The following is a 14,314-nucleotide window of genomic DNA, read 5'->3' as shown; positions in this document are numbered from 1 at the left end:
GTATCACCTGAAAGTTTCTTTTTTTTTTATGTGTTGTATTTATTTCTTAGTTTTGATGACTGTAACAGCAACTATACTTTAGTGCAAAATTGGTAAATTACTTTTTGTTAGAGGCATTGGGATATTTACATATTTTGTGTATATAATAAAAATGAATATTTGATCAATTAAATAAATGTTTAGTTTATTTTCTTATTCGGCATGCAATAATTTAAGAATAAATTAACGTGTGAAATTGTAGAGCAAATAAAGATAAATAAAATAAATCACATCAATCAATCTCAAATAAAGCAAGTTTTAAGATTCAGATATCACAGATGAAAAATAAATAAATCCAATTATTTGTGAACATTTTAAATTACATCAAGTTAAGATATTTACTTTTTTCTTTGATTTACCTATCACTTTTCAATGTTTTAATAATTACTGTATGTTACTTTTCATTTGTCTGCGAATCCCCATGGGATTTGATAAATCTCATGACCATTCCAATGGATTGCAGCCGGTATACATTTATAAATTATTTTATGCTCGAATTTTCAAGCGCAAAAGGCAAAAAAAAACACTTCTTTCTTTTGCTCCATATTTGTGATTTAAAAAAATAACAATCACAAACCCTTTCGATATTAAAATTACACATACTATACGGGGAAAATGTGCTTTTTAAAAAAATATCATGGAATCATCTTTATCATGAATGACTAAGAATATGTAAATCCGCAGCGCATATTTGAGCGTGTTTGTGTGTGTTGTGAAATGCGATCGTGGTCTGCCATTTTTAATCCCAGTCGGAATACTGCAACCGGAAGTGCTCGCTCAACCAGACGGAGGCTGGAAAGTGCGTCACATCGCTGAGCCGCACAGAATAAACACTAAAAACCTAACACTCCGGCACCGACATTAGCACGATTTATTATTTCTTCTTTCGGGAATCGGACGTCTTTTTTTTGCCACGATGGTGAAGATCGCGTTTAACCCGGCTCTGGCGCAGAAAACCCTGATCAAGGAGCCTGTTGTGAAGGTAACCGACAGTGCATATTCTTAATCCCGCTAGCGGGCCTGCAACGACCGGTGCACGCACCTAGTCCCTGGATTCGGTCCGTTACGTGGCCGTGCACATTTGTGATCTCAAATTGGAGAGCAATTTTATTTTAAACATGAATTATTGCCTCCGTTCTGCGAGGATGACGCCAAATGACGGGGAAGTGCATGCATTTTCCCGTGCAATAACTTTAAACGACATGGCAATGTTCTGCAGGATCCCGAACTCGGCACAGCTCCGGTGGGGATCGCCGGCTCTACAGGTCGGTGTTTGGTGACATTATTGGGCATCGCCTTCATCCTTAGTGGACTCATCGTTGGGGGAGCTTGTCTCTATCGATATTTTACACCCAAGGTAAAATGGAGATATACCTTTCTGTCTACTGTATTTCCACTTTTCTTTAGATGGTCGTTTGTTTGCGACAAATAATAGTCTTTGGACCATCTGTACGTTTGGAATCTTTCGTTACAAGATTTGTTATGCACTTTTTAATTGATGCAAAAGGTACACAAACTCATTGGCCTTCATCTAGCACCCATTATTTTTACGGTGATCAATTAAATTTAATTACATGTGGTTAATTTTATTGTTTATTGCACAATTTAGCTGTTTTCCCAATACATTTATGAAAAGGGGACTGATCAACACGAATTTGTTCTGTTTAACTTTATTATGTGTGCTTTGGTTCCCTCTAGTGGACTAATTACAGATCGCACAGAACAGAAAATAAGATTTCTCAAAGGAGTACATTAAACTTGTTGCCCCTTCATTTCAACTAGCAAGACTGGCTGAGCTTCTTATGTTTCATCATAATCCATTTTTGACAAGGAGTGTTTCATAAAAAAAACCAACCAAATTAATGCAGAATATACACAGTCTGCACAATTTCTATAGGGAATACTTTTTGAATTTTATAAGTACATTCTAATTAACCCTGATAAAAGCCACTGAGGTTTTGTGGAGATGGTAATTTTTCTCTTCTCTCCTGTCTTTCAGAGGCTCTATCACGGCACCATGCAGTATAGTGACATGTCAACCTCTGGTGGTGCAGAGAGACAGCCGTACTATCTCCCACGCGTTGAGGAAGAGGTCGAAATTTCTGACAGCATGGCCGTTATCAGCGTCCCACCTCCCCGTTTCAGGGCTGGAGACCCTGCCTACATCCTCCATGACTTCAACAGGGTGAGGGAGGCTTGCTTCTCACATTACCAAAAGACAAGTTCAATTTCGAATGTTTTCCTTATTGCTTTTTGTATCAGTAGAAGCTTACTGCATATCTGGACTTAACCTTGAGGACTTGCTTTGTGATTCCACTGAACACATCTGTTGTGCTGCCTCCCCAAGATCTCATTGACCTCTTCTCGCAGTTGATGGTGAGCACAATGACAACATGAAAACTACACTGACTTCCCCTAGGTTAAAAAAAAAATACAAATCTAGGGATTAAGAATAACACATTGTATAAATTCAATACATCTGGTGAAATAACTATCTAATGTCATACAATTTTACCTATCAATAAGTAATCCAATATCCTTCAACCTGTCCTAGTCTGGCTCATACCGCAGCTACCTAGTGCAAGAGGACCTAGTGGTAACTGAGCGCATTGAGGACATCAAGCCTTTGGGTTTCTATATCCGTAGACTGTGCACCGGAAAGGAAACGTACAGAATGGAGCGCCGTGCAAACCTACCAGGTATGCATACACCTTTTCCTTTAAACATATTAGTTTTAAGATTACAATACGGCTCTTCAACCCAACTTTTCAATCTGTTTTTTTAGGTGGAGGTATTCAAAAGCGCGCTGCAGAAGAGTGCTTCACCTTCCATCACTTTGAAAACAAGTTTGTGACCGAGACTCGAATCTGTAAGGTGTAATGGGATGTAGAGGGATGGCGAAGAGTCTGACTGACAGAGCCAGGGGTAGATGAATAGGCGACAGAGAAAACTACTATAAAATGAGAAGTTACTGAAGTATTTACAGTGGTACCTCGAGATACGAGCTTATTTTGTTCCGGGATTGAGGTCGTATTTTGATTTTCTTGTAACTCAAACAAACGTTTCCCATAGAAATGAACTAAAAACAAATTAATTAATTCAAACCATCTGAAAAAACACCAAAAATAGGATATTGGATTGGATAAAAATGTTTTATTTGTCCTATTTCGCTATCTATTAACTATATATATATATATATATTTATATACTTACATATGGATGTATATAAATATTTATATATATATGTATTTATATATATTTGTGGCTTAGAGGTTTGTTCACCTGACTCCCATGTGGGAGACTGGGGTTCAAATCCTGGTTGGGAAACATTTTCACTTAGTTGTTTCTGTGTACTTCTTGTCAAAACACTCAAATGATTACAAAGGAAAGTGTAGTCACTTGGTGGCGCAGGGGTTTGTTCACTGGACTCCTGCCTGGGAGACCTGGGTTCAATTTCTGGTTGGGACATTTTTTCACTTAGTTGTTTCTGTGTACTTCTTGGAAAGACACTCAAATGATTACAGAGGAAGGTGTAATCACTTGGTGGCGCAGAGGTTTGTTCACCGGACTCCCGTTCGGGAGACCTGGGTTCAATTCCCGGCCTGGACACATTTTCACTTAGTTGTTTCTGTGTACTTCTTGGCAAGACACTGAAATGATTACAGAGGAAACTGTAGTCACTAGGGTGGCGTAGAGGTTAGATCACTGGACTCCCGTCTGGGAGACCCAGGTTCGATCCCCGCTGTCGTCGTTTGGCTGATCACTACACCATGTAGTCTGGAAAATGGCACAAGTGGGAAAAAAAAACTTTTTAATTTATATTAAACACTTAGTCATACTTTTCAGTAAAAGGTTATATTCCGAACTGCCTTCGGCAGTTCGGAAGAATGTTGGAGGGACCTGTCTGTGCACAAGGCGTTCTCGGGTCGGCCTTCGGCCGACCCTCGACCGCTTGCTTGGTCAGTCAACCGCCGACACCGGGAAGCGAACTCACGTTCTCTCCGTGCAAAGGCGAGTGTGCAACCCACTACACCAACTCGTGCCCCACTTATACAAGGGTGTTGAAACGTTTTATCCATGGAAATGGGGTGAAACACTTAGTCATTTTTTGGACAAAATGCTTCATCCACCACTGAACACTTACTCAGTTAAACACTTGGCCATTAGAATTTATTCTTTTAACTGAACAATTGTGGGAAAATCTTTGCCTGCACTGGGAATTGAACCCAGGACCACAGATGTGGGAGACTGATGACTTAGCCACTGGGCCACCACCCTGTGAAAGAAAGAAGTGGTACTTGTACTTTTATCCTTTTCATTTACCTGAATAATATTGGGAAAATCTTTGCCTGCACTGGGAATTGAACCCAGGACGACAGATGTGGGAGACTGATGACTTATCCACTGGGCCACCACCCAGTGAGAGATAGAAGTAGTACTTGTACTTTTATCCTTTTCATTTACCTGAATAATATTGGGAAAATCTTTGCCTGCACTGGGAATTGAACCCAGGACCACAGATGTGGGAGACTGATGACTTACCCACTGGGCCACCACCCTGTGAGAGAAAGAAGTAGTACTTGTACTTTTTTCCTTTCCATTTACCTGAATAATATTGGGAAAATCTTTGCATGCACTTGGATTTGAACCCAGGACCACAGAGGTGTTTTTATTTTTTAAATTAAATTCAAATTAAGCATTCTTGAAGGGGAATCCCTACTTCGCGGAAATTCACTTATTGCGGGTGGTCCCGGTCCCCATTAACTGCGATGACCGAGGGAACACTGTATCCTAAATGTTCTTATGAGTGTCCTCTATCTGCTCGTACATCAAAAATTCTACTCGTATCCCAAATTGCTCGTATGTCGGGGGACTCGTATGCCGAGGTACCACTGTACTATAAAATGAGAAGTTACTGATGTATTTACTCGGTTTTGCATTCCTTGTTTAGTCTCCTCTGCCTTTGCTATATTTCCTTCAAAATTTATTGGTCTTAGATTTCAACTATTATCCTGCTAGTCTTGTGCTAAAAGCTGCATTTTCCAATTAGATGAGATAGCTTCATTTTTGGTTTCTCTTTTGTGTTCCAGTAACTTCCTCCAAAGTCATTGTTATGCTTCTGTATTTTACCATCTCTATTACAGCAGATCTAGGTGTTGTTTTACAGTACAGCGTCACTGTAAGCACACATTCAGAAACAGTTGTAGAGCAGCTTGTACACTCATGCAATGTACAGTAGTATACTATTGTGGGTTACGTTATGTGTTGGTACAATAGCGCTCATCACCATGGAAATGTTATTGTAGAAGTAGTAGGAGTACAAAACCAGACATTACTTCCTTGAAGTATATGCTGTCCCACTGTATTATTGTTTATTTAATAGAACTCCCTATACGAGCTGTTAGTTTAACCACATTTGTGTTAGAAATCCCTAATGTTAAGGTGTATATTTTATTTTGATGATATTTTGGATTTTTATTTGTGTCATAAAATAGTGGTAAGAAATTGTAAGTTGCACATGAGCCATTCCCCTCCAAAATATCTAATTTGCTTTGGATTTATCAAAATATGTTGCTTTAGAAGACTCAAAAAAGGCACAAGCAATAAGCATTCTTACCTCAATTTCCTTCAAATGTGACAGCTTGTTCTGTTTTAAAGTTAGAAATGCATGACTGAAAGTAGTGTTGTGCTCAAGACAGACAACACTAACCCTGAGATTAAAATTTGCCGTGTTTGGTTCTTACCAAAACCAAGGAGAGACAAAAAAAAATACAGTAAATAACTAACAACCAAGGCCGGATGAAAAAGAAGTTCAAGGCTGACCTTGACCAGACCAGTCGTATAAAAATGTAATATAAAAAACACATGACCTAGAGACTATGTGTGTGTGGTCAGTTCTCATAGCAATGCATGCATTACCAAAAAACCTTCAGTAAAACATAAACGGTTACATCCTTCACAAGGGTATTGTTGATAAACACATACATTGAAAGTATTTCTTTTTCTACTAAATGCTTCATTATACTAATAAACTCAATGATCTTAAAGAACAATCTGGCCAAACAAAGACTTTTGGGCATTAGGACCAAATCAAAAGCTCAATCTTGAGTGTAGTAACATCATTATCTGTAAGATCATTGGATGTGAAGGGTGTTTCTTCAGTGTATGCCCATGTTTTAAAATAACAGACTTAATACAATTGTACAGCCATTAAACTGCTCGCACTTTGTTTGGTGATTAAAAAAGAAAAAATGATGTGATTGCTCATCATTGTGCAAATAAAGGAATTGTTTTCGAAAGTAATACCAAGTGTTTTATTGCCCTGAAAATCCTAATGAGGATAAAGAGGTCCATAAAATGAATGAATGTATTAAGTCCACTAGAGGTCAGCATTGAACAACTTTTTTCCTCATGATGGAAAGCATAAACCCATTTCATTTGTATTTTCCTCATACCTCAGGGCATTCAGAGTGTTCAACCAGCTTTTCACACACACTTTTGGGAGGAAACTTGAGTACCCAGAGAAACGTTAAAGCCACTAACCAGTCACATTATAAAACCCAGTTCTGTCATTTTTTTATCCAAACTATAATCAGGATGTCAAAATATCAGATTCAATGCAACATATTTAATCAATTCTTACTAATAAGGTTCCCACCATCACACAAAATAATGTTTTGTGATCGCTTATCACCACCATTAGAAGAAGGAGGGGTGTGTAGATGGTGATGTTGGACATCAATATCCACTGCCGACCTTCGACAACAAAACACTTTATGGTCGTCTGGTTAAAGCTGATAGTACCAGCAATATAAATCAAAGTTACTCCATAGTAACTCATCTTGGTTGGGAAAATACCAAACAGAATCAGAATAGTCACAATCCAATAAACAATAAGTGTCAAAGACCTACGTCCATTTCTACGAAACAACATATTTCAGTATTACGTTGCCTTACACCTTTACAATTTGATTGGCTGTGTTCCAAAGACAAAAGCAGCAGTCCAGATTACAGTAGCCTCTTTGGAGTTCCATCATCAACCTGCTCACACGCAAGTTCAAAGTAACACAACACAGCTTGTGTGCACATCCTATATTGTGGGGTTTTCCAACTTTCGAGTTATGGCCCATAGTATAAAAATATCTCATGACACTCTCAAGATGTACCTTATATTAATTCCTGTCTCAATATGCTGCTGGCAAAAATATACACACAGTATGTTGTATGTATTTTGAATATGACATAATGCCTGATTATTATTGAAGTGAGTGTCTGGGAAACATTGCTACACTTATTGAATGATATTGGCTGGGTCACTGCTTGGCTACTCTCTGGACCACAGCTACTTTGTGTATATTCCAATAAAAGCTAGTTGACTGGCCAACAGTCACCATGCCGACAGTTCCCCGGTCAATAATATATCAGTTCCAACCAACAAAACAACAATTTTTTTCAACTCAAGAAGGTCAAAACACGGGAATTTGTAACTTCAATTGACTTTGGACACAGAAACATCAAATTGAAAACTAATACTTAGTATCAAATCAAAATTGTAAGGCTATTGCAAGTATATTTATGGTGTCTCAGGAATAGGAAACTCCATCTCCAAGATCTGCTGACTCAATTGTTCGTTGTTTTTGTACCCTCTCATTTGTACTTTTGGGTGATTATTTAGTCAACACTGTTTAGCCGTCCGTACTTTGGAGTGTGTACACATTGCTGTGAGACTTTGAGCAGATCTACAGTCTAAGGCCAGATTAGAAAAGAGAGACCCCATTCAGAGGTGAACAATGGACCATTGCTTCGGCCGTAATACGCATTTGGCCTGTGACACAGCAAACAAGCCACAGTCTCAACTAGAACCCAACCGCCTCTCGCAACTTCCAAAAAGAACTCTTGCTGTCTGCTAAAAACAGTCAGCCAAACAGCTATGCAAGTTCAAACCAGGCCAGTCCACAGTAGGTTTGACCAAACTAACAAACCAAGCAGCATGTGATCAAAATAATAAATTCAGCAATGAGGGCAACTTAGAACAATCATTTAATGGCCCGAAACGTCAACATAAGAGACATATTTTTTTCTTTCTCAACAGATTGGCTGGATTTAACCTGTCTAAACTGTGTCATAAAACACATTCAACTGCAAGCTTGAACTTCAAACAATAACATGGCGTGGGGGGGGGGGGGGGGGGGGACGCTTGAGTTTTACAAAAACATTAATATATTAGAAAATCCAGTGCATGAAGGCGTGTGTTAACACCTGAGTCATTCAAACTTTCAGTCTGTGATCACCAGAGTCTCACCATACCAGTCTTTGTGTAACTTCTTAGTGTTACCTTGAAATCAACAAATATTTTGCTCCCAAGTGATGGATTAATTGGTAAAAGCCCAGATCATATTTTCACAGAATTACCACAAACCTTGCTGAGCTATGCATTTTCCACATCCAAGACCGAACAATGATTGATTGCCTTACTTTTTTTGAATGCATGGTTTCTTAAAACCTTTTAGTCCTTGGTCACATCAGTTCTTCACCTTGTTAGAACTGACTCTCTAATTCTTTAGTGTCTTTTCCATCCCTTGTCAAAGTGTGCGTGTCTCTTGGGAGTGTATTGTTTGGGTCCTGGCCCTCGGTGTCACTACGAGGAATACTTTCAGGGCGGGAACCGGATCCTTTGCTCCCTAAGGTAAAACTCTTCTGGAAACTCTCCGAAGTAAAGTAGTAGACCACGGGGTCTAAGCAGCAGTTGAGACTTGCCAGACAAAGAGTAATGGGGTAGAGAGTTCGTGCAAAACGTTCCACGGAGCAATTTGCCAAGGCCTGCGTCCTCACCAAGGCATACAGGAAGAGGATAGAGTTAAAAGGGACAAAGCAGATGATGAAGATGGCGAGATGGACGAGAATCATTCTCAACACTCGTTTCTTGCTGTCACAGCCGTGGCCAACCGTCACTGGACGACGAAGGGTTCTTAGAACCAATGAGGAACATACCAAGTTGGCCAAGAGGGGAAGGAGGAATCCCACAATCTAGGAAAAGAATACACAGGTGAGGAATTTCTTTTTAGGGTGGTCAAACTTAATTTTTCCCCCCAGACTAAAGGATATCAGCATAAGCATAATTCAATGTTTTCAAAATTTTCAATGTACTTTTTGGGTTGAAATTTTTGGATATTTGAATTATCTGGTTCTGATTTATCCAAAATAAACACTTTAAAGTTATTTAAAAGGAGTGGTAAAGATTCAATCATTACAGAACAATTCCTCAAAGGGAGAAGCCACTTTCTAGTTCATAATTCATCTTAAAATTTAAACATTAATAAAGTTATACAAATTAGAATTTGCTAACTGCATGTAATTTTGTTCCTACTTCAACACTGACATAGTTTTCACATTTTTATGGTGTATTAAGTTCATCTTATCTATACACCTATCATCAAATTATGTCAAAATGTTTCCTGGTCAAAAAGGTCATAAAAAGCTATATTTGAAATATAAATGATGCCTCCTTCCATGTATTCTTCCAGTAGTCTAACACATCTCTACCATAGTTTCCTGAACTTAAGGAATTTTCCCTTCACCATCTCTGTTGTCCATATCTTGCAAATAGCATTGTTGACCCACTTGAACTTGGGAAAGGGAAGCACACTAAGCCAGTATAGTGGTAGAAGTAGAAGTAAATCCTGCACAAAGATGTGCCTCACCTCAATAAAGATGGTGATTCTGGAGAGGTAAGTCCTCCAGGTACTCTTGGAGAATCCTTCAAAACAAGCTGTGGCTCTATTTGTGCTGTTGATGGTAGAGAAGAAGGTGACTGATATTCCTCCTCCTACAATGGTCAGCCAAACAGCTGCACACACCATTGCAGCGTTTCTACGCGTGCGGATGGAACGGGAACGGAAAGGGTAAACTATTGCCAAAAAGCGGTCAACACTGATGCAAGTGAGGAAGAGCATGCTGCCATAGATGTTAGTGATGAAGGCTGTCCCAGAAACTTTACAAAGTCCATCTCCAAATGGCCAATGGCGGTTAACATTGTAGAAGACTTTAAATGGCAATGTAAAAACAAATACTAAATCAGACAATGCTAAATTAGTCATGAACATTGTCGTCTCGTTGCGCATCTTCATACGGAAGCAGAAGACAAAGAGCGCAGCACAGTTGGTGATCAGGCCCAACACAAAGACCACGCTGTAGACCACCGAATATAAATTGTACTTGAAGGAGTCGTCAATGCCGCAGTTTTCCATCCCGGTCTCATTAAGCACCAAACTTGCCATGGTGACTTGGGAGGGTTGGGTTCCGAGGAACTGGATCACAGCAGAATGTTGTTGTTTTGAGGAAAGGATGCAGGTATTTGAAAATCGGAAGGGTCAGCAGGAGCTCGTCCTGTCCAGCGTTCTCCAAGCCATTGTGGAGCTGCTCAGATGCTCCTGCGGTAAAGCGGAAAAAAGTCATTATTAGTTGTGTGAGCTTGTGACATTTTAGCATTGTGAATGAAAAGAAACTTACCAAAAAATATTGGTGTTTCATAAAATCAGTGTTTCCATTGATCAAAATCAATGAAGCATACAGATATTAAATAACTACAGCTGATTTCTATGGTCAAAAATAAAAGCAAATGTGTTCTTGACATTTCTTATTCGTTTTTATTGTAAAATTGTACATTTGAAATCATGACTAGCATGTCTACAACTGGAATTTATTGAGATGAATTCAAGCCTCACTCTTTTGATATTAAATAAGATACATAGCAGAGTCTTGTTTACTGTGTATATAAAAAAAATGCACGCAAGTTTGCATGTGATTCACACTATATCCACCACAAAGGAAATGTTGTAAGCTCACGCAGTCCATCAGGAGTATCCTCTGCCAGCTGCGGTGACATCTTTATGGCGTTTTCACACGCCTCCCAGAAAGCTAAAGTCGACATTCACAATGCCCACACTGTACTCATCACCACCAAGTCCACACACTCCAAGAACTTCTCCATATAAGCAGACAAACACCCAACATGTGCGAGTTTTCACACAAATACATGCAAACAACAGTGGTTTGTTTCAATGGCGCGCATGACAAAAATACAGATGCATATCATAGCGGGATGTGGCTAATGCTGGCAAAAAGATTACAGCTTTCGACATGTGTGTTTGGTTTCAATGTACAGGTCATGGACAGCTGCACTTGCACGCAACCCCCCCATGGGACAGCAACAGTGACAGAAACAGCTAGTTCCCCTGGGATCCACTGATCTTTGCGGCTTGAGTTCATCTTGTACATCCAGCTGTTGCCTTCCCTCTCATTTTAGGTTAAAAGTTGGACACAATGAGAAGTTCAAGTATGACTTCTTGCTAGAATCTTTAGTTGGCATGACTGAAGAGGTTGCTAATGCAATATTTTTGTTATTTACTACTGATACTGCAACCTAACTCATAAATGGTGCACTTAACATGTGTTAATATGAACATTATACCATTAATTGTTGACTGGAGAGAGCATCTAGTGGAAATAAATGGACTAAAACAATCCTTAAAAATCTACGTTAGTAAGGCAGGGGTGGGGAATAAGTTAGACACAGAAACACACGTTTTTTTTTAAACTGTGAGAGTCAAAGGGGCCACACATTACATCATAGGTTGCATAAAGAAATTCAATCTGCAAATTTTTCATTCAATATAATGTATTATTTGTTTTTAAATGGGCCCTGTTGGATTTGATGAGAGAGATACATGAAACGAGACAAAGAGCCACATTTATTTTGGCCCGGAGCCGCATGTGGCTCAAAAGCCACGTGTTTGCCACCCCTGGACTTGGGTCATATAACCAAGACCTTAATCCAGAATCAAAGAAACCATCAAAACTATTTGTTGGATCTGGCCTATTTAAAACAGAATTTTAATATGGATCAAAATGTTTTACTTTGTGTTTTGTCATCTTAAAATTCATCCAAATAGAGATTTTGAATTGTAATTGGCATTGTTATTCTTTTTCTGCCATCGGGATATATATTTAAGAAATTAGACCATGATAAATCAGTGCTTTTAAATTTCTTCGGTGATTATTTAAGAGAATCTTTCAATACGCAAATTTTAAAAAGAATCGGCAATCACGTGATAAGGAACAACAGCATGGGAATACAGGAGCATACTAGATAAAACTCTTTCTTTTGTCCAACACGAATACTAAACAGACTCACAATGATGGCCGGATGATGACAGCTCTCCTCTGCGGTTGCCGATGTCAAGTGGGAAGCAGCTGTCACAAGATAAACTCCATGTATTTAACGTCTCAGTGCACTTGCCCGGTCTTAAAAAACCGGACCGGCTCGGGCCTTCTCTTCTCATGTGGGATCCATGAAACAACACGTTTCATTTGTGTCGCTTCACCTAAACGATCTTCTTTTTGCTGGACTCTTTTTGCAGTCGTGCGTGCGCTTCCTTTCCTTGTGGGATTACCTCGCTTGCTTGCACTGCCCTGGTGCGCGTGCGCCTTTTGCATGCTCGCGAGAGGAGCCAAACTTCCACAGCCACAGGAAACCAGACAATAGCACCTCGGTCAGGCCGCAGGGGGGAGAAGGAGAGAAGGGGCCCGTGGGGGAGGGTTCTAGGAGGCAAGCAGACAAACACTTTTATTGCCCACCACTACAGGAAATCATTTTAAATAACAGAACACAGTGAAAGCACTATGTATTTTCTGGTATTTATATTCAAATCAGTCATTTTTTTCTGAGCCGTTTATCCTCACAAGGGTCGCGGGGTCACCCCCACACTCACACAATTAAAATTTTCGATCAGCATGTGAAGATATATGTATAAATATATATAAGTATATGTGTATTCATTATTAATCATTTTTGTAGTTTTTTTGAATTGATATATCATTATATTATGCATGATTACACATGAAGATGATCATAAGAATACAATGAAATTAGCTATAGATTTCAGCTCACCATTATTTATTAATGAGCATAAGATTAATATGGATGTATAATATCACCCCAGTACCAGAAACCATATAACACGATTTGTGTTATTTTTTCCAGAATCCTAAACTAAAAAAAACATATTTTTGATTTTTGATGTGTAAAATTAAGTTCTTCCAATTGCCAATTGTCAAAAAATATTATTTGATTGACTAATTGAACTGTTTAAAATTCTAAAACCCAAATTATGACTAAATTCTCATATCATCACATACCCGGGAGTTATTTTTAGCAACCTGACAGGGTGGCGTTGGACAGATTCCCATTGTGTTAAGGCTGGCATGGGGCTGTTTTTGTATACCTCTCTGAGTGTCCATGTGTGTGTGGGTGAGTTGTGTGTGTGTGTGTGTGTGTGACAATGAAAAAGGGAGCATTGACTGAAGGGAAATGGTTTTGGGAGTAGCGTCTGGCTACACCACAATAGCAGCAGGGAGGACAGGATATCCTGCTTACTGCATTAGCTGAAGTCACGCATATACACACACATGCATATACACATAGATGAAGTACACTACACACCATCAGATGTTTACCATGCCCATTGTTGCAGTTGCCTTGAATGTACGATGGAGCCATGTTTTGACGTAAAAATGACATTAAAGACATTCCGTGAGAAGTGTATTCTTTCCAATTCATGGCATTGCACCATCTAAATCTGTCTGGCCAGTGATGAAGAGAACATCAGCGGACATATGTGATACACATGTTGTTTGTTCCATACCATGCCTATATATTAATATATTCTGAAAAAATGCCATTACTGAGATAAAGGGCTGCAAAAAATGTGGTCAAATCTAAGTGTGATGAGTCAGTGAATTTGAAAAAATTACAATTGGTTGATTAAATGTTAAGATATCTTTGATTTTACTGTAGTGCACAAATACTTTTCCTCCTCAGTGTTTGGTAACGGTAACTAAGCTCTGCTAGTTCAACCAAGACTTAGTGAGTCACACCAATTAGAACAAAGACCCTATTACAGCACTCTACTCACTACCCTCCTCTCTTCTTCAACCCATGTGTCTTTCCCTCCTTTAATGCAATGATGAGTGTACTTCCTTTACTTTTTCTCCCCTTGCCCGCATCTATCCTCTCATTCATGTGGTCCAAGAGGCTTCAGTGGCAACCCCATCGAGCCATACATACCTTTGCCCCTGACAACACAACCACACAAAGGCAGCAAGACGGCACAATTCTGCAGACTTGAGTTTTAAAGCCTTTATGGACTAACTGACAAGACATGACTTACTGACGTATCAGACAGCAAAGGGATTTTATAGCGCTTCTCCACAACTG

At 39.2% G+C, this 14,314-nt stretch overlaps 2 protein-coding genes across 2 annotated transcripts; one reads left to right on the top strand and one right to left on the bottom strand.

Moving 5' to 3' along the window:
• Window positions 1-788: 788 nt before the first annotated feature.
• On the top strand, window positions 789-6,342 carry LOC144207046 (integral membrane protein 2A-like). Its single transcript, XM_077732244.1, has 6 exons — window positions 789-1,021; window positions 1,259-1,396; window positions 2,039-2,224; window positions 2,305-2,415; window positions 2,594-2,738; window positions 2,825-6,342. The coding sequence occupies exons 1-6, from the start codon at window positions 956-958 to the stop codon at window positions 2,917-2,919; spliced, it is 741 nt and encodes a 246-aa protein (XP_077588370.1). The 5' UTR covers window positions 789-955; the 3' UTR covers window positions 2,920-6,342.
• A 1,714-nt stretch (window positions 6,343-8,056) lies between these two features.
• On the bottom strand, window positions 8,057-12,613 carry lpar4 (lysophosphatidic acid receptor 4). Its single transcript, XM_077732243.1, has 3 exons — window positions 12,233-12,613; window positions 9,741-10,469; window positions 8,057-9,066 (listed from the first exon to the last, which is right to left on the bottom strand). The coding sequence occupies exons 2-3, from the start codon at window positions 10,314-10,316 to the stop codon at window positions 8,578-8,580; spliced, it is 1,065 nt and encodes a 354-aa protein (XP_077588369.1). The 5' UTR covers window positions 10,317-10,469; window positions 12,233-12,613; the 3' UTR covers window positions 8,057-8,577.
• Between the last annotated feature and the right edge of the window lie 1,701 nt (window positions 12,614-14,314).

The sequence above is a fragment of the Stigmatopora nigra genome, chromosome 14, assembly GCF_051989575.1.
Source record: "Stigmatopora nigra isolate UIUO_SnigA chromosome 14, RoL_Snig_1.1, whole genome shotgun sequence".
NCBI classification, from domain to species: domain Eukaryota; kingdom Metazoa; phylum Chordata; class Actinopteri; order Syngnathiformes; family Syngnathidae; genus Stigmatopora; species Stigmatopora nigra.
The sequence above is the reverse complement of the archived record's forward strand: the minus strand, read 5'-3'. Positions and strand labels throughout refer to the sequence as shown.

What these genes read in the sequence shown, in the direction of transcription:
- LOC144207046 (XM_077732244.1), top strand. Translation starts at nt 956, where the DNA reads ATGGTGAAGATCGCGTTTAACCCGGCTCTGGCGCAGAAAACCCTGATC. An exon ending in TCAAGGAGCCTGTTGTGAAG is followed by an intron (nt 1,022 to 1,258) that starts GTAACCGACAGT and finishes AATGTTCTGCAG; the next exon opens with GATCCCGAACTCGGCACAGC. An exon ending in ACCTCTTCTCGCAGTTGATG is followed by an intron (nt 2,416 to 2,593) that starts GTGAGCACAATG and finishes AACCTGTCCTAG; the next exon opens with TCTGGCTCATACCGCAGCTA.
- lpar4 (XM_077732243.1), bottom strand. Translation starts at nt 10,316, where the DNA reads ATGGCAAGTTTGGTGCTTAATGAGACCGGGATGGAAAACTGCGGCATT. An exon ending in GAATCACCATCTTTATTGAG is followed by an intron (nt 9,067 to 9,740) that starts GTGAGGCACATC and finishes TTCTTTTCCTAG; the next exon opens with ATTGTGGGATTCCTCCTTCC.